Source organism: Aulonocara stuartgranti, assembly GCF_965226115.1.
Source record: "Aulonocara stuartgranti genome assembly, chromosome: 17".
NCBI classification, from domain to species: domain Eukaryota; kingdom Metazoa; phylum Chordata; class Actinopteri; order Cichliformes; family Cichlidae; genus Aulonocara; species Aulonocara stuartgranti.
The window spans coordinates 31,347,501-31,366,967 of NC_138953.1; the positions used below are offsets into that span (position 1 = coordinate 31,347,501).

At 42.7% G+C, this 19,467-nt stretch overlaps 1 protein-coding gene across 1 annotated transcript in view; it reads right to left on the minus strand.

Moving 5' to 3' along the window:
• Positions 1-19,440, minus strand: part of LOC309692220 (uncharacterized protein) — a 21,421-nt gene extending 1,981 nt beyond the window's left edge. Inside the window, exons 1-23 of the mRNA XM_082510521.1 lie at positions 19,209-19,440; positions 18,063-18,265; positions 17,873-17,977; positions 16,571-16,666; positions 12,667-12,777; positions 11,852-11,975; positions 10,719-11,175; positions 8,928-8,995; positions 8,595-8,838; positions 8,323-8,489; positions 5,902-6,124; positions 5,664-5,812; positions 3,970-4,061; positions 3,668-3,825; positions 3,448-3,593; positions 2,260-2,512; positions 2,056-2,171; positions 1,746-1,977; positions 1,514-1,647; positions 1,163-1,412; positions 772-902; positions 326-578; positions 52-158 (exon numbers count right to left, since the gene is read on the minus strand). Coding sequence (XP_082366647.1) covers positions 52-158; positions 326-578; positions 772-902; positions 1,163-1,412; positions 1,514-1,647; positions 1,746-1,977; positions 2,056-2,171; positions 2,260-2,512; positions 3,448-3,593; positions 3,668-3,825; positions 3,970-4,061; positions 5,664-5,812; positions 5,902-6,124; positions 8,323-8,489; positions 8,595-8,838; positions 8,928-8,995; positions 10,719-11,175; positions 11,852-11,975; positions 12,667-12,777; positions 16,571-16,666; positions 17,873-17,977; positions 18,063-18,265; positions 19,209-19,248 — 3,859 coding nt within the window. The 5' untranslated portion in view covers positions 19,249-19,440. The remainder of the gene's footprint in view (positions 1-51; positions 159-325; positions 579-771; positions 903-1,162; positions 1,413-1,513; positions 1,648-1,745; positions 1,978-2,055; positions 2,172-2,259; positions 2,513-3,447; positions 3,594-3,667; positions 3,826-3,969; positions 4,062-5,663; positions 5,813-5,901; positions 6,125-8,322; positions 8,490-8,594; positions 8,839-8,927; positions 8,996-10,718; positions 11,176-11,851; positions 11,976-12,666; positions 12,778-16,570; positions 16,667-17,872; positions 17,978-18,062; positions 18,266-19,208) is intronic.
• Between the last annotated feature and the right edge of the window lie 27 nt (positions 19,441-19,467).

Consider the following 19,467-nt stretch of genomic DNA (forward strand, 5'->3'; position numbering starts at 1 on the left):
TTAAAGCTGCTGTATCTGTGCTAAAATAACAGATACCTTTGTCAGACTTACCTATGACTTCAGCTGTATCGTCAGCCAGTGGGTCTGAGTTTATTATGTACTTGTTGCCAAATATCTGCACCAGCTTCTCAAAAAACTTGCATTCTTGTTTCTCTCCTCTGAAAACACGACACAGAACATCAGGACTGATGAGAAGACAAAAAGCTACAATCTGATAACTCTGAGGTGTGAATATGCTCAGAAGATAAAAACACGTTTACATTATGGATGATCCCACCACCTCACGGTGCCCTGTAACCTCTCAACAATGAACTGCTGAGCTTACTTTCTGCCTTCTAGGAAGTGCCTGAAATTAGCCCTCAGCCTCTTTATCCTGGACTGACATTGTTCAGGAGTGCGCAGGTAGCCCTGGCTGGTCATGACCTGAGAGATCTGGAGGAAGATCTGTTTGTTTTTGGCGCTGCCCTTTAAGTTCTCCTGGATCTCCTCGCTCCCCCAAATGTCCAGTAGGGCCTCGGTCTCTCCGTCGCTCCAGGGCAGCTTAGCGCTGTCGAGCACCCACTGGTTACCTGAGGGGACTGTGAGAAAAGAAACATTGATTTTTGTCCTCATGCATTGCCACACTTCTCTTAGCACCCAGTCATATGGTTTCTCTAGCTCCACAAAGAAACAGTGGCCTTCTCTATACTCCTTCATCAACACTTTCAAAGCACACATCACATCTGTGCAGCTCCCCCCACACACACTGTGACATACTCCATATAGTTACACCTTTTTTTGGGCCCAGTTCGAGTATGTAGTCATCTGGCTCATCTGCAGCCGACGTGTCTGCGGCCACGTCGTCGACTTTCAGTTCCTTCCTGAAGATTTTTTCCATCTCATTGAAGAATTTAAACTCTCCCCTACATTTGTAAAAAAACCTCACAGTTACAACCAGAACTCTAATTACAGTTTTTATGCTAATTACTGTAAACGACAAAGAGCATCTTTATGCTCTGTTGAGTTCTTTCTTGAAATCTTTTGAGATTGTCATGACTTCACATGGACCTTCACCCGTGATCGTGTCAAATGTAAAAATTTTAAAAGCAAAACCAATACTAAAACCAATAAACATCTAAACAAGTTTAGAATAAGTGAGAATCAAAATCTTGTCGTTACTGACTTTTCATGGAGGAAGCCATATTTAAGACGCTTAATGCGGGTGTAGCACTGCTCCGAGGTCCTTATAAATCCTCGGTCGTTCATCTTCTCTGAGATGTAGTCAAACACATGTCGGTTCTTCAGGCAGCCCTTCAGAGTGAGCTGAACGCCGTCCTCACCCCAGATCTCCAGCAGTGTGCGAGTCTCCTGATCCGACCAGGGCATCTTTCGGCTCAGGTCGACCAGGAGCCGGCTGGTCGAGGGCTGCTCATCTAAAACGAGGAAACGCCTTTATTATTGTGTTCATCTTTGGCAGTTTAGTTCATATATGCACAGTAACCCTGTGTATTACTGACTGGCTGTGTAAACCCACATAAGACAGGCTCATTGTCCATCAAAGGTTGTAAGGTGGCATCGGTACTGTCCACAGGGGCAAAAATAGACTCGTCGCCAAGCACCGGAGCAAGGAGGTTGAAGTATCGGAACGCCGTGGGCCGCCCTCCATTTCTGGAAAACATAAATCCACGGTCAGCTGGCCAACAACATTCGAGCCTGGATCATCTCAAAAAGCATAAAGCATGTATTGTTGTTTGTTTGTTTTTTACCTGCGGCTGTTGCAGTAACGCCTGTAAGTCTTCTTCAACCTTTTAATCCGGGAGTGGCACTGCTCCGCTGTCCTCAGGTAGCCTATTGCAGCCATTTTCTCAGATATCTCGGCGAATATGTGACTATTGCGGACGCATATTTTCAGGCCATGCTGCACATCATCTGCGGCCCACACCTCGATGAGAGCAACCGTCTCCTGCTCTGTCCACGTTGTGTTCAAACCATCGGCACCTGTTACAGGTAGACACACATGTAAGATATCTGACTTGTAGCTGATTTTTAATCTAATGCAGAGCGCGTGTTCTGTACCTGAATCCTGCTCCTCTTGTTCATCCCTTTCATCATACTCATCAAGAGAAACCGCTTCCTGTCCCAGTATTTGTTCCAGTTGGCTGTAGAACTTGTAATCAACTTTTCTTCCAGATCTAGCGGGAATGAAAACGGCAGTTACGGAGGCATCACTCAGAGAGAGCGATACAAAAACAGGTAAACCGATGGAAAGACTGAGCTCACTTCTTCCTTTCGTAGCACTGTCGAAAGTTGTTCCTCAGAGACTTCACCTTCCAGCGGCACTGCTCCGAGGATTTCGAAAAACCGAGGTCCTGCATTCTTTCGGAAATGTCTGCGTAAACGTGGCCGTTGTGGACGAAACCCCTCAGGGCCTTCTGGAGATCTTCTTCACCCCAGATATCGACAAGTACCAGGGTCTCCTCGTCTGTCCAAGAGCTGGTTGCTGGCTTTTCAGCTGACATGTTGATTTCTGGGTCTTGTGATTGAGACACAGAAATTTAACATGAGTATAAAACATCCAAAATGGGAAAAATGGGATTAGGAATACTTTTTTAACTGTGTTGAATTCATTTTTACTTTCACTTCACTTTAGTCTAAAGTCATCATAATCATCCGCACATACAGTACATGGCTTAAATTATGTAGTTACTGAAAGCATTTGGGGCTCACTATTTTTTGAGGCCAATTAGCATGGGTCTAGTATTACATAGGGACCTCTGGTGATTTGTTATACACTAATTGGATTGAAGAAGTTGTTATTGATCTTACCCCTGTGTGAATCCAGCAGTTTTGTTCTGTGTAAAATAAAAACTCCGACACAAACTGAACACAAAGGTTCTGTGATGATAGTGGCTGCATGCTAATCAGTATTTAAGTGATTTTTGCGCAATTTTTTTGTTGCTTATTTCATTCTCAAGAGTTATTTAGGCGTTTATGGAGATTTCTGGGTGCATATTCAGCAGGCTTATGTTCTATGCAGTCTGGAGAAGGACAAAGGAGAAAACAGGTGGAGAACAAGGAGCCTGCAGTGCAAAAACTGAGCCTGCAGTGCATGAGGTGTTTACGCTTTCCTTTACTTTCTCACATGCAGCATGCAGGAGTAGATACTCTGTGTCAGACAAGCTCTGGTTTCTGGAAATTTTATGTTTTGCTAAGGCGAGGGTGTCATCTGTGTGTGCAGGAGGTAGGAGACATGATTCACACTCACTTGCAGTGTATTGAAAAGGCATTCGCCTGCAAGATTCTCACATCACATGGACTTTGTACCAGGAACTTGGCAAATTAAAGCCCATTCATAATAGATATGAATAGGTCTTAAGAAGTTCAGAGCTGTGGTGCATGAAAAAGCATTAAAACAATCTTCCATTCTGAGTTAACATTAAGGGGGTGGGTAGAAGACAGAAATTTTACCTCTTTCTGTTACCGATTCACTGTTGGAGTCTTCTGATATTTCGATGGAGTCTGTTACCATGGTAGACGACGTTGATGGCTGCTTATCCAAAATTTGTTCCAGCAGATCATAGAATTTAAAGTCGACTCTGTCAGTCCCAGATGAGCTAGAGGCAGAAAGACAGGTGCGTTAAAACAAAGTCACTCCAACGGTGCGGGACTCCAGATGTGCAGTTTTTACCTCATGTTTTCCCGACACTGGCGATAGTTCCCCTTCAGACGTTTGATCCTCGTGTGGCACTGCTCGGGGCTGCGGGAGTAGCCGTTAGCGGCAAGCTTCTCTGAAATTTCAGTGAAAATGTGACCGTTGTGTGGGTAGCGTCTAAGGCACTGCTGGACCTGAAGGAAGGTAGAATTCCGTGTAAAAGTAGTAAAGTGAAGTAATACAGAATGAAGCAGCAATAAAGTGAGATTATCAGGAAATTTATGGACATTTCCGAAAGATTTTTTGGGGAGTGCATGGATTGTGACATTGTGCTTTACCTGTGGGTCTCCCCAGATCTCCAGAAGGATGATCGTCTCTTTGTCTGACCAAGGGACTTTCCTCCTGTCCTCCTGAATTTCCACAGCAGACTCTGAAGAGGCAGAAATAAAAAAGGAAACACATCAATACACAATCCCTTATTTCACTTTTTTTTTTTAGATAACTACAATACCGTACAAAAGTCTTGAGCTACCTCTCATTTCTTTACATTTTGCTCAGAAGATTGGAACAGCGATTTATTGAAATGTGAAAATATAAATTGAAATACACCATAGAAGCCACGAGCTTCTTTATTCTTCATGACTTTCAGATACTGTTCATCTGATGATAGTTTTTACATTCACCACTTCTTTTGTCCTTCACTTGTCCTATTTCCTCATTTTTTAAAAAGAAAACACTGCAAACCATGCAAAGTTTTCAGCAAAAGGCTCTTTGAGAATCACCTTGTAGGTGCAAAAATACTACTTTATATCTGTCAAACTATCTTATGGCATTTTTGGCATTTTTCATAGAATCAACTAAAAAAAAAAAAAAGGTAACAAATGATATCTTTTGCAACACACTGCTAGTAACAAAGTGCCCAAAGATATCCTTCATTTTTTATTATATTTATTCTTCTGCCAAGTTGTCTGTTATGTGTTAATACTGTACTGGTTCATCCTGCAAGAAGATAGATGTTGTCTTATGCTTGAATGATTCGTAGGTCTGAGTTAAGTATCTTTCATTTCTCTGAAAACAATAAGATACAAGAACTGCATTAAAAATGAGTGAAAAAGCTTCAATGCTCAAAGAAAAACTATGAAAGACCTTGAGAACTATAGCTTAAGAACACTTGGAATATAAGGAAATGATGAGTGGCTCAAGGCTTGGGCACAGCACTGTGCTTTACATCGATTCTGCTGCCATGTACTCTACTGATGGATTATGTGAAAGAAAAGGTTACATTATGTTATAGTGAGATGATTATGATCTGAAGGCAGATATCCATTCTGTATATCTCAGTCAGTTAGTTATAAACACAAAAGTTTATGCTGTTAAATATAATTTCTGGTTTTCAAATTGAACCACAAATAAAGAAAACAGTTACTAAATACAACAAACTGACAACAGAAATAATAATAAATATACACAAAGTCATGGAAGAAGTGTGGGTGCAAAATTGAGAAAAACAAGCATTCACTTCTAACTTTAGATATCTGTTACATGTCCACAGCGCCCCCCAGAGGGCAAAATCAGAAAGTACAAAAACAAATGGTGATTTTTATAATGTGGAGCTTTGCTCATGTATCTTGTACTTCCCTACATTTAACTGCCTCGACGTAGTACTTCATCTGGCTCATGATCACAATTGTAATGTGGGAAGCAGAGAAAGAAAGTTCCAAGTTTTGCTGTCATTGCTTGGCAGTACTGCACAAACAAATGAGAAATCCAGGAGGCTCACAAACAGTGAAATCCACTACAAATGAATCTAGTTTTACTAAAACCTTACCAACACTCACTGAAGAGTAGCGATTGCTCCTGCTATGCCATGCCATAGCAGGAGCTCATTGGCTCTTTGCCCAAAAGGAGCAATGAGCTCAATAGATTCCTTGTCAGCTGATGTCTCGACCAAGCAATAGCCAATCAGTGCAAACAAATTGGGAAGCAGGCTGTTTATCTAAACGGTCCTCCTGAGCAGAGAAACTGAGCTTACCCATGTCTGGATGAGTGTAGGCAGGAAAGTTGCGTTCTTCGGGCTCTCCTGGTATTTCTTCCAGCTGTGGAACTGAAGGGAAGTCTTTCACTAGAATTCTTCCCAGCTCGTTGTAAAACTTGCACCGAACTTGCTCCTGTCCTTTCAGGCTACAGTGCAGGGACAACAAAAGAGCAGAGATATTAGGTTTACAAATCGAAAACTTTTCTTTTACTCTTTCCACTCCGAGCACACATACTTGTTTTGGTAGCACTGCCTGAAGTTCGATTTCAGCCTTTTTAACCTCGTCTGGCACTGCTCTGGCGTCCGGGAGAAACCCTGTGTGGCCATTTTGTTGGATATGATGGAAAAAATGTGCCCGGTTCTGTGCATTCCCCTCAGCTCCTGCTGCATCTTATCTTCACCCCATGTGTTGATCAGGGCCAAGGTCTCCAAGTCTGTCCAGGGAACGCTTCTCGTTCCTAAAATAACAAATCACAGAATTTTGTCAGAAGTATTAATTCCATTTTGAGCAAAACAATACTGTGTCCAAAAAAATGGACACATCTCTACGTATGATGTGGACAAAAAGTACTGGACCACCTCCACATTGCACCTGCAGGGGCTAACCATTTATGGAAACCCAAGCCATGAAGCTCCCATACACAGTTCCTGTGCTGATGTTAATGGACTATGCAGACATTAAGTTAGCAGAGTATGGGCGACTATTACGGACTCAGCACTCAACAACCCCACTCTGTTACCTCACATGCTCTGCCACTTTGTGGTTGATTTGCTACTGTTAATAAATGCTTTCACTTTGAAATAATACCACTAATAGCTGAGTGTGGAATATCTAGGAGGGAAGAAATTTCAACAAAGGCAACAGAGGCATCCTATTACACCATCACGCTCGAATTACGTAATATTAACCGACTCTGGTTATTTATGGAAACCCAAGCCGTCCCTTCCTTACTCCCCATGCTGCTGCCATCCTTGTCCATAGTCTTATTGCGTCCCGTATCGATTACTTCCTAATTTGGTCTCCCTATAAGGTCCCTTCATAAACTCCAACTTCTTCAAAATTCTGCAGCTCGGGTCATAACTCGCACTCCGTCAAGAGCTCATATTACCCCAGTTCTTCAGCAGCTTCACTGGTTACCCATAGACATCAGGATAAATCTTACTTGTGTATCCATAAATCTCCTCCTTCCTATTTGTGTGACCTGCTTCAGATCACCACTGTTTCCCACCCTCTCAGATCCTCATCTGCTATTCATCTTACTGTCCCGTCTGCACGTCTTATCAACAAAGCTTACATACACAACACAGACATCACATGGGGAGACAGGTCGGAGACCGGTAGTATTACGGAAAAACACTGAAATGTACAACACAATGAGCAAGTCACAAAGAGCACACAAATGTCCACATCACAATATCACGAAGCACGTGACAAGCAGCAGGGGTGAGAAGTAAGCCGATGCAGACACAGCCATCCTGCCCTGCCGCTATTTTTCCAGCGCTGGGCCCAGACCCGCCGTCCGACTCGACCTTGGAGATAAGCGTACGAGGGCGTTTGGAATGAAGAGTCTAAACACAGTTTGTTATCAGGGGAGAAACTGTTTGTTACATTCAGCTCCAGCCTTGAGACCACAGCTGGCGCCGATATGGTAGCCGCATGAAATAATGGTGGAGTTCTTGCTTTAGTGCGAACCACTGCATGACAATTTTACAGTCGGTCTAATGTCCATTACCGGTTCCTCACTATTCCCGTTGGAGAGCCGTGAGCCTCTCCGCGATGTTGTCGGAGTACTCACAGCACCCGCAAGCTTCTCCAAGTTAAACTTAAGTACAAGCTCCAACATCGTTGCAATCAACATAGCGGGCAGCCTTGTGGGGATTTGAACAGCTGTTTCCGCTTTCTTTATTCTTCGATAAGCCAGGGCCAAGCCAGGGCCAAGCCAGCGCCAATCAGCAAGAACCCTGTTGTCATGGTTCCAAAAAGGTAGATATCTTCAATGGGCTCTCCTGAATCCAGGCTTCTCGTCGAGAAGAGGTTGTCAATTCCATTCAGGGACCAGTTGATCAAATCCATAATTCCTCTTTTAGGTTTTAGAGAACAGACTGTGAGACTCTTCCAGGGTAGAGGGAGAGAAGCAGACAAGACTAGAAAGAAACATGAGAAAGCCAAGCAGGAACGATAAGGGAAGGGAGAGGGAGAAAGTGTGACCGCCTTCGTCAAGAGCCAGAGAAGTGAACTCATTTTATGTATTTTATGACTATTGCTCCATTTATTAATTTTGTTCTTTTGTAAGGTGACCTTGGGTTTCTTGAAGGCGCCCTTGAGTAAAATGTATTATTATTATTATTATTATTATTATTGAATTCTTTGAGCTCTTTAGATCAACCCACTCTTTCACAAATGTTTGCAATGGCAGCCTGCACGGCTTTGTGCATGATTTTATACGACTGTAGCAATGAGACTTAAACATCTGGATTCAAAGACTGGACGGACAAACAGCATTACGAGTCAGAGGGAAAATAGTAAATTCTGTAATCCTTAGCATTTCTTTCAGATGCAAAATTGTATGAAGCCTTAAAAGACAGAAAAGCTTTTAATGTCACTAACAATTGTGCTGCAAGAGTTAAACTTAAGTACAAATATGTGACCTCCTACCAATTTCCAGGTGGCCCGTTTGTCCGACAAACTGCAAGTCATCATCACCGTCTCGGGACTCGTCTTCATCGATAATTTCCTCAACGTCGTAGGTGATCTCAGGAACGGCCAAGGAAGCCGATGAGCCGAGGACCTGATCCAGCTGTGTGTAAAATTTATGCTCCAGCCTGGAGTTCCCTCCGGCGACAGATCAGGGAGAAAACAACAGGATCAGTGAACATATCTGACAAACGTCAGCGAGAGCTTCAAAATCTGTGTCGTTAAATGCCCACTTGTTCTGACGGAAGCACTTCTTCAGTCGTTTGATCCTCGTCTGGCACTGCTCCACTGTCCTCATGTAGCCCCTCTCTGCCATCTTTTGTGCAATTTGGGTGAATATGTGGCGGTTTTTCAAGCAGCCCTTCAGAGCTCGCTGCACGGAGTCCTTCCCCCAGATGTCGAGAAGATGGAGCGTCTCCTCATCCGACCAGGGAACTTTTGTGTCCGTTACAACTGGAAAAGAGCCCTCCTGAGAGTCTGAAATGAAACACGAAGACTCAGTTAAAGCAATGCTTAGAAATACAAAACCAAATATTAGATTGAGACCATGAATAAACTGCACACACCTGTATAATCTCCCCATATGGAGATGAGAGGAGATTCACCTGAATTCTCATCATCCACTGAGGACTCCCTGCAAAGGTTAAAAAACTACGATTGGAGTTGCTCGCTTACAAACCGTTTTCTCATCAAATGTAATTATTTATTTAACGCTGTTCTAACTGAAATACAGGAGTGTGTAAAAAATGAATTGCACTCTATGATCAACCACCATTACCAACAACACCGTGTGACTTTATCAATGTTTCACATTACTGTGGAGGAATTTTGGCCCATTTTTTTATAGCTTTGCTGCAATTCATTCATTTATGCACAGCTTTCTGTGAAAAGAAATGAAACAAAAAACATGCCTAAAACGTTTTCCACTAATAAATAATCTTCCTCACTTTAGATCGATGGCTTCAAATTGTTTGGAAATTGCTTTATTACCCTTTGCAGATTGACAGCTAGCTGCTATTCTTCTCTAAGATCACTGCTGATGATCAGTTATTTAAGTGCATTTGATGAGCAGCAACTGGATGCTACTGACCCAAGCAAGTGGTAAAGGTGTACAGTGCTCCCTCGCTATAACGCGGTTCACCTTTCACGGCCTCGCTGTTGCGTGGATTTTTTCTGTGCAAATTTTTTTTACGGCACATTGTGTTCCGCGTCCTGATCGGCTGTAGACCACTGTCTCCAAGAGGCACTGTCTCCTGTACAGTACAGAATGTGTTCAGGTTGTCAAATGTACATAAATCTTCGATCGCTAGCAGTGTGACTCTGAAGTGCTGTACTGTTTGTTTGTAAGTTTTCTCCCCAACAAGCACAACAATGTCGACGAAACGTTTTGCACCGTCAAAGGCACCTGCGGTTGCACCCAAAACGCAGAGGAAGATGCTAACCATCGCACAAAAAGTTGGACTTCTGGACATGCTAAAGGAAGGTAGAAGTTTTCGGACCATAAGGCACACCGAAATATAAGGAGCATTAAGCGAAACAAAACAGTCAGATAAACTTTACTCAACTCATTCTTCTTGCTTCCTCTACTTCCGTAACATTGATCCATTAATGTTGAATTCTCTGGCAGCTGCTCTATTCCCATGTTCTGGCCCTGAAAACAGGGTTTGATCTTTGGTTTCATTTTATAATACTGAACTTATTTTTCCACGAAGGTTTGAACTTTGAGAGTGTTTAAACAAGAGAGAAAGAGAGAAAATGTTCATGCCTGTCTGAGAAAAGCGTATAAAGTGTGTAGTGAGGGGCTTTACAGCTTTAAAAGATCTATAATAATTGGAAAAAATAAAGTTGGCCCCTTCATGGACTTCACCTAACGCTGGTTATTTTTAGAACGCAACTACCGCGATAAACAAGGGATCACTGTACTTTTTTTACACACTGCTTATTCTTCTAGTTTGGCTCTTTTTTTTGGTTAAAGAAATAATGACTCTGTGAAATATGTCACGCCTTGTTGTTCATCTGAGGTTGTATTTCCATAATTTTAAGTCCTGCTAAGGACCAGATGATTTTTATAAACAAACCTCGTGAATGAGAGAACCTGTACTTTCTATTTCGCATGACTCTATATTAGCATTCATGCTCTCTGCAGTGTAGACATCTGCTGAAAATTTAATAGGAAATCATTTACGTCCTGGGGAGAGATTTCAGTCTGAACCAAACATTAAAGGCGGACCAGTAGACCTACATCCTAGCATGACTTTGATCAAACAGATAAAGTTATGGACAGACGCAAACATGTGATGTCGACCGTTTGTTAGCAACAAATGAATAAAACATATATTAACATATGGAAACCTTACAAGAAAGCTGAAGTCTCCTGCTGCTTTGTGGGAATGTCCACACCTCCGCTCAGCTTCCTCTTCCTGAGAATGCGAGCTGCCCTCAAGCTTTGGTTGTTCTCACTGGCTTCTGAATCCGTGTCTGCAGTCTCGTTGGATGTAGTGAGGTCTATGGTTTCGTCGCATGGCAGTGTGCTAATTATGTTTTGTACTTTCCTCTCCTGAGAAATGTTTCCAGCTCTAGCCTGCAGCTGCCAACTGCCAGAGTCCCTCGTCTCCCTCGGTCCTTGCCTGATCGGCTCAGAGCTCCTCCTTGACTTCTCCGTGCTGCTTGCGTTGACGGGAGCGCTGAGAAGTCCTTTGTGGTCGGAGTCTTTGAGAGCAGGTGAGCAGGAGGCTGTTTCCATGACAGTTTTGGTCCCAGGAGGCAGTGACAGGGAGGTGAGGATGCAGTCATCCATGGGTAATAATCTGGGATCTACAATTGAGCGATTAGACTGTTATTAAAGCTCTGGTTCAACTTAAACACAAATAAAACAGCTGTCAGACATGTCCAAACTCCAACTGAAATAAACATAAACAGGCTGTCTAGGCATTTCTTTGTGATCTCTTTTTGCTCTACTTTTCTCTCCTGGCTTTCCCTCCCCAACAGCTGATGGCGACAGATGGCTGTCCTCTCAGGGCCTGGTTCTGCCGGAGGTTTCTTCCTGTTGAAGAGACGTTTTTTCTCTCCATTGTTGTCAAATGCTTGCTCACAAAGGGACTGGATGTCTGTCTATAATAGTGTAAAGCCTTTACCGCAGACTCTAAAGCGCCTTGAGAATAACTACGTCTTGCATAAATAAAACTGAATGACACAAACTCCAGTGAGCTTTTTTTTTTATGACAAGGCTTTGGGATTCATAATTTAGGAAGTATGGGGAATTAAGTAGCAAAATTAATGGAGAGAAAAACATAGCACTCCTGTGACAACAACACAACAAGAGTTCAAAGTAAGCATGAATATTTTACCTGCAAATAACATTTTCAATTTATGAATCTCAGAACGCCCTCGCGCCACATTTCCAGTGCCGCTGAGCTACGAGCCTTTCTCTCGACACATTTCAGGACACGGTGAAGTGCAATTATCTCCCACCAGTGCGTGCCCGCAGTACCTTTCTCTTTAAAATGGCCGAGGTTTCTGTGGTGTTCAAGTACAGCCTTCATGTCCTCCGGGGGGAAAAGGGTTTGCAAACAGTCGTCTAGGAATGACGGAGTGTCTCTGAGCAAGGCGGCCAACTGAAAGAAAAATCAAGGTATTATTTTTGGTAATTCTGCAATTATTTATTATATTAGTTAAATTAATTGTTTATACAGCCAAAATGATCTATATCATAGAATTAAATAAAGAATTTAAATTCATTTGAAGAGACTTAATGCTAGAATATGTGATCCATGTAATTAAATATAGTTGATGTGAACACGTGTATTTCTAATACTCTGGACTGCTTCTAATTTAGCTTTGCTCTAGTGTTTCTCTCTAGTGGCTCAGTACTAAAAAGGGAATGAGCCTTTTGGGAGGCCCTGGTGAGCGTGCACCCTGTTAACCCTCCTTTCTCCACAGCGGTACAGACAGCTGAGCCCCAGCTGAGTCTTTGTGCTCCAGTCAGCCTTTGATGGCTGTTCAGTTTGGAAACGTGCCAGTGGAGACAGATAAGGTGCACTGTGTTAATATGATGCACAACTACAACAGGTTTTAAAAAAAAAAAGAAGAAACAAGCAAAACTAATCAACAATAAATTCACATGTTCACGTGTTGCTGTCTCCACAGTAGCGCTAAATGTCTCTTAATGTAATTCCAATCTGGACATGTTAACATTTATACAGTTAAGCGGGACAGACAAAACAGAGCTGAAGTGTCATGTAACAATCATTATCAGGCAACAGGCTAGTGATGCCTGGCACGGATGAGCACAAAGATACACAGCACCTGTGTGAAGTCTGGGACGGGCAGCAGCTCCTCCAGTCTGGATATGAACTCCCACACCAGCATCTCTAGTGCTGCGTCGTACTTTGAACCAAAATATACCGGGAAGATTTCCTGCAAGTGAGAAAGAAAGGCACAGAATGATTAAGAGCCTAAGTCACCAATAGACGGACCACAGAAAAAAGTGGATGGATAGACTACACATTTTCATTATTTTTTAATTGAAACTTCTCAAAAACTTTTTTTTGGTGTAATTTTTCAATGCAAACTCAATTGATTGATAATACTTTATTCATCCCGAGGGAAATTGGGTTAAGGCTGCCAGCCGTGCCAGCTCCATCTTACCCTTCCGACCATACATACATTACACAAACATCACATGGGGTAGACAGGCCAGAGAGATATAACAATGGAAAATGCACAACACGAGCAAAGACAAGGAGAAAAAAATAACTCCCCCCAGACTGAGCTCCAACGGGGAGATCAGTTTAAGAACAGAAAAAAACATCTCAGCACATGAATCAGCACATCTCACAACATAGAAGACATAAGCTTCGAAGGCGTTTGGAGGGGGGGGGGTGAGTGCAGGGTCCCTTCACCCAGTTAGGCAAAAGTCAACAGTCCTCGGTCGACGCGAGTGGCCTTGAATGAGGAGGGAGAAAGTCACAACACGGTCTTGTTATCTAAGGGAGAATTGTTATTCCTGTCAGTTTTTGCCTTGAGCATCCAGCTGGCGCCAGGGGGCCGCATGAGATGAAGATGGTAGCTGTTTTGGTTAGTGCAAACAAACTGCTTCCAATTTTACAGTTGTCTAACGTCCGTCACTGGTCACAGGTTTTCGTTGGAGAGCTGCGAGCCTCTCCACGATGTTATCCATCCATACCGAGATGTTATCCAGTTTGCTCATAGAGCATGAGCGTTTACGACAGCCGTGAGCCTCTCCAAGATGTTGTCAGATGTTGTCGGTCGGTCTCAGTACTCACAGCACCCGCAAGCGTCTCCAAGATGTCATCCGTGCTGCATCTGAGCCCATTCTGAGAAGCCACAGCTCGCTCCATCGTTCCAATCAACATAGCGGGCAGCCTTGTGGGGATTTGAACAGCCGTTTCAGCTTTCTTTATTCTTTGATAAGCCAGGGCCAAGCCAGGGCCAAGCCAGCGCCGATCAGCAAGAACCCTGTTATCATGGTTCCGGAAAGGTGTCTTCAATGTCTTGTCACGGGCTCTCCCGAACTCAGGCTTCTCGTCGAGAGGAGGGTGTCAATTGCATTTAGGGACCAGTTGATCAAATCCATAATTCTTCTTTAGGTTTTTAGAGAACAAGTCTGGGAGACTCTCTTAGGGTTAGAGAATAAGCGAGACTATACAAAAGACATGAGAAGCCAAGCAGGAAAGATAAGGGAGAAAGTGTGACTGCCTCCGTCCAGAGCCAAGAAGCTCTTGCCACCAAATTGTAAACTATATACAGATACTGTTACAAATATTAGGTTACTTCAAAATATATTGCATTTAGTTATAATGAATTTATTCAACTTTGTTTGAGGAACTTTTCTCTAACTGGACTTCCTTAAATTTTAACTGAATGCCCTTGGTTAAGAGAGGTACAGCTATAAAGGGGTGCTGTCAGGAAACATTAGGACTGTTCGATATAAAGATATATATCGGATGACGATATAAAAACGTCTATGTTTCATTTTAGCTATCGTTTGTTTCGTGGTGTCACAAAATAAACTGTTTACGACAGTATTTTTTCATCGTCTTGATGGTCACTGTAGTGGCTATATTCATTTCTTAAAGTTCTCTCTTTCTCTTATATTTTATATAACCACACTATGGACGGACAAGCGCATGTTTTTATGAGTTGTGGTTAGCAACAACGACGGTAACAGCATCGCGTGTCCGCTTGTTCATGTTCCACATAAACCTTTCACAATAAAGCTCAAGATCCTGTTGAGACTTTTCAAAATAAACAGAATCACGTGAAAGATGCAGATTATTTACGGATCAGAAGTAAAAAAGAGCCGCCAGGTGCTAAAAAATAAACCTTAGACTCAAACGTTAGAACAGGCTTTTCCCTGCACCAAACTTAGAGCTGTCTTCTTATTTATCATCTGTGCCTTATGTTATAGAGACCCGTAATTAAAGCACCTCCTAATGCATATACAGCCTCATCTCTTTCGTGGATTTCACGTGCTGACATGTCTAACATCAGTCAACTTCACAGTTGTACCACATCCCAAAGGTGTCTGGGGAGGCCACTGAACTCACTGTGATGTCTCATAAAGCCACTTTAAGGCCACTTTTACTTGAAGTAGCCATTGGAAAATGTAAAGTTGTTGCCGCCTCCATCTCATAGTGATATTTAAACCATGATTAACCTTTTAAAACCCCAGGGACTTTCTGAGGCTCCTGCTTGAAAATGTCATGCCCAAAATGATTCGATTAGTTCTCTACAATTACAAAATCTGTGTAAACCATCTTGATATGAAAATAAAGCTTACACTTGTGAGAATTACTCTTAGGTGTAACCATCACAGCAAATGCCATTGTGTCAAAGGTACTGAGGATTGAACAAAGCAAAATATGAAGAAGTCTTTCCTGGACTCCTTTTTTGTGTCTCTTATAGCACATAACCCCTGTGAAAATCTGCTGCAGTAGACCAAAAACTAAAGAAAGCCATGAATCAGCATTTAGACAAAGATGGACGCTGCTGAAGTGACACAGAGCAAAGTCACTTCAGAGGTTTTATTGGAAGCATAGCTAAGCTTTTGGCAATTTGGCACCATCTACGAAAGCTTAAATTTCTTAGGTGTTGAATAGCAGAAATTAGGCTTTTATTGTCAGAGGTCTTTTCTGCAAAACAAAGCAATAAAAACACGGACAGCCGCAAAGTACGCAGAGTGGTGTGTATTGCATCTGTGTGTAAATAAGTGAATAAGACAAAATAGCGATGGGAAGCTGCTCTTGAAGCACACTGGGAGATGGAAGTGTGCGGCAGGAGCGGTTTTATCGTGGTGGAATTTTTAGAAGCAAGGGAGCAAAGGTAATTGTGTGTTTAGTTTAGTGTGGTAAATTTTGTTTGGAGTGTGATGAAACTTGGAGTTTTGGAATCTGTGAGTTCTGCGCTTTCAGCAGAGACGTTGCTTGTCCGCGTACATGCTGGCAGGTGACTCGACACTTTGCGTTTACATCTTTTCGTGCTATCTTTGATTGTTTGTCGTTTGAGCTGTGTTTGGCAGTCATAGAAATAATTTTGGGAGCTTTTAGCTGAGATTCTGAAGTTTCTGTCGATACCACACATGTCTATATTTAAACAACAGACCAGGCGGCACAGCCTGTGAAACCAGATGTTCCGCCTGTGTCACCAGGAATTAGAGTTCAACAAGTTAAAGGACCAAAAATATCTGGGTGCTGGTGAGTAATCTAGAACCAGTACTATACATTTCTGATCAAGAAAGCCACAAAAGCCACAAACTGAGAGGCATCATAACAGCTTCATACCAGCAACGGTGTCCTAATGGTTCAAAAGAGGCAAAAATGTGCCAAGAAACCATCCCCATATGACTACACCGCTACCAGCAGCCTTTACAGTTGACACACTTTTGATGCCAAATTGTAACTCTACCATCTGTGTGCCTCAGCAGAAACCAAGACACATCAGACCAGGCTACACCCTCCCCCACCCCCAATCTTCAGCAGCTCAGTTTTGGTGAGCCCACTTCAGCCTCACGTTTCTGGTGTTGGCTGACAAAAGTGAATCCTCATTTAGTCTTTTGATACTGTACTCCATCTACCCTCAAGGTCGGGCATGATGTGAATTCTGAGATGACTCTGAGAGTGTTATCAGAGTTACTGAAGTCTTCCTGAAAGCTTGAATGTGTCTGGTTTGTTTCTGCAAGATGTCTCACCTGGAAAAAATATTTTCTTTCAGAGGGATCCTCCAGTAACGAATGCACCAGCTCCACAAAGTTCACCTCCGATTCCTCCACGTGGTTGATGGTGACCTGATATAAACACACACACGAAAAAAAAGAGGAATATATTCTTACAGCTCATGAAAATCAGAAGTCCAGTGTCTCAAATAGTTAAAATATTTCCTAAAATAAATCTCAAAACTATTTCCTGTGGATTTAAACACTAAGTAGGCTCCTAGTCGAGGTTCCTTTACCACATCAGTGGCACTGCTGAGGTGACACTGAAGCCCAGGTTGCTTTGAAAGTAGCCTTCAGTTCATCTTTGGGTGTTATTGGGTTGGGTGTTTCTCACCTTCCTCTTCCTCTAATAGATTCTCTGTGGGGTTCCCGTCAGCCAAGTTATCTGGCCAATCAAGTACAGGAATAACATAGTTTGCAAACCATGTAATAGTCACAGTAGGCAGTGGTAAGTCCTGCTGAAAAAGTAGATTGGCATGAGCTTCACAGCAGGTGAACGCAGACGTGCTGTAACATCACCAACCACCACCAACACCAGCAGATGAATTGGCACCCTGATATCCTCACAGGCAGCAGGAACTTCACACGGCACTTCAAACATTTTAGATTAGTGACTCCACTCTTTCCTCTAAGATCTTGATTTCCAGATGAAATGCCCGGAAATAATACTGAAACCAACCCCAGTCCGCTCCTTCCTCAAATTCTTTGAATCAACTTTTACTGACAATCCTCTCAAAGCTGCGCCCTGTTGTCCAAGCACAGTTTCCCACCGCACTATTCCCTTCCAGCAAACTTTCAGTTAATGTGCTTCGATACAGAACTCTGAGAACAGGCAGCCTTTTCAGCAGTGACCTTCTGTGGATTAACCTCCTTGTGAAGGGTGTCGATGATCATCATCTGGACAACTGTCAAGTCAGCAGGTTGAACTGGTATTTATACCATTTCAGTATCAATTTAATCAATTCTTTTAAAATGTGGCCATAATTATCTAAACAAACACAAAGAAAGGCCTTAATTATTTTACTACGTATAATGAATCTTGAATATATGAAAGTTCTTTTTTAAATTAAATAGCACCCCCCCCCAAATGTTTAAATGACACTATATATTTTTAAGATGTACTAGTATAATAACTCACTCTAGTTTTACTTAATGAGAACCCCCCCCCCCCCCAAACAAAACAAGGAGGACTTCTTCACTGCATAGCAGGTATGTGCTAAGTCAACCTAGCGCTCAGCTTTTACACAGCTGTGCATTTTCCTGCTAAAGTTCACTTACGTGGTGATCCTTGGCAGTACTGACAGGGGCTTTTATTCTGTCCAGATGTGGCTGAATGATCTGCATATCCACTGGATGCTCCCCTCGACACAGCTCCAGAACCAGCTGGTTATACACAAAAATCAGATATTTTTAAATGACTACAGCTTTAGCTTCCTCTCAGTATGACCAAAACGTAAACACTACTGACCCTGGCCCTGAGTCCCAGGATGAGCTGAGCCCTCTGACTGTAGCTCATCAGCTCTGGGACCAGCTCCGTCACCATGGTAACAAACTCTTCCAGCATCCCGTAGTGATCCACAAGTCCCTGCTGCACAACTTGCCACACTCCAGCTGATAAAAGCTGCAAGGGTGGGGCCAGGAGCCGAAGATAACGGAGGGGAAGGTCATTACCTGAAGAGTAGGAGAGAAGAAGCAAAACCACAACAGAGACAAATGTCTTATTGTTTTGTTACAGGCCTACAACACCGTGTGTCCTACAGCAGCAGCGATTTATATCAAGCTGGCTTCGCACTTTGTGAGAACTTCTTAGGTAATCAGCAAGCAGGTCAAGCTTTACAGAAAATTTTAGAAAGGTTTCTCATTCATTTTCTTATCTGAATGTCCGCCTCGCAATGATGTTTCGCTCCTAACTTTCAAGAAAGTCACTAAATCACCTCTGTTATGTTGGATTTCTTTGTGATGTGAGCCTGTCTGCCTGAAAAGAGGATGTAATTTAAGTAAATACGCTAAGAAAGACAAAAAACAAAATCAAAACAAAAGGGAAACTACCTCAGAATAAGTGCAAACAAGCTGCGACAGCCTTTCTTTGAGGATCCTGAGTGAACAGCATCCACCTGACGGCTGACGCTTTATATGCTGGCACAGGATGCATAAGTTAATTTGACGTGTAGTGGCAAAGTGCTGCGTAAAATAATGACATGACAGCGCTGCTCCGAGGTGCACTGACAGCGGCATCCATCAAACTCCCCCACAAACTCACAACACGGATTACACGACTTATTGCTGACCTTTTTAATGCAGGATGCACAAGCTATTGGATTTCTGGCAGAGGTAATACGGCTAGTAAGTAGAAATAATGCTCTGATAGCACAGATGTTTAGCCCAAACCACTGACGGAGTGAAGGAAAACAACCATCACTTTCTAATGAGATCAACTGTGGATTAAGTGAGTCCTTCTCCAAATACTGCAGGAATATCAACAGAGAACAGAAGCAGGCAATCGCCGTTATCGTTGAGGTCACTGTAAAAATCATTGTTACCAACACAAAGATCGGGGATCATATAAGATAAGATACCGTGATTTTTTCCCCCCTGTTTATTCTGATACACGCACCTCGGTTGCTTCCACTTTCAGTTCCGCGTTTTATTTCCATTTCGCAGCTGACAGAAAAAAAATGGCCAGTTGTCCCCCTCGGGTTGTAGCTATCGGGAAAAAAATGTATGTATAAAGCCTAATGAATGAATTCTGCAAATGTTTGATTAATAAAATGACCATCTGCGATCGCCAAGCAGCAAAATACGAGCGCAGTGTTGTTGGAGGTATGAACGTTCTCTAGGTTTTACTCGGTACTGGGAGGAAAAGGCAGAACAAA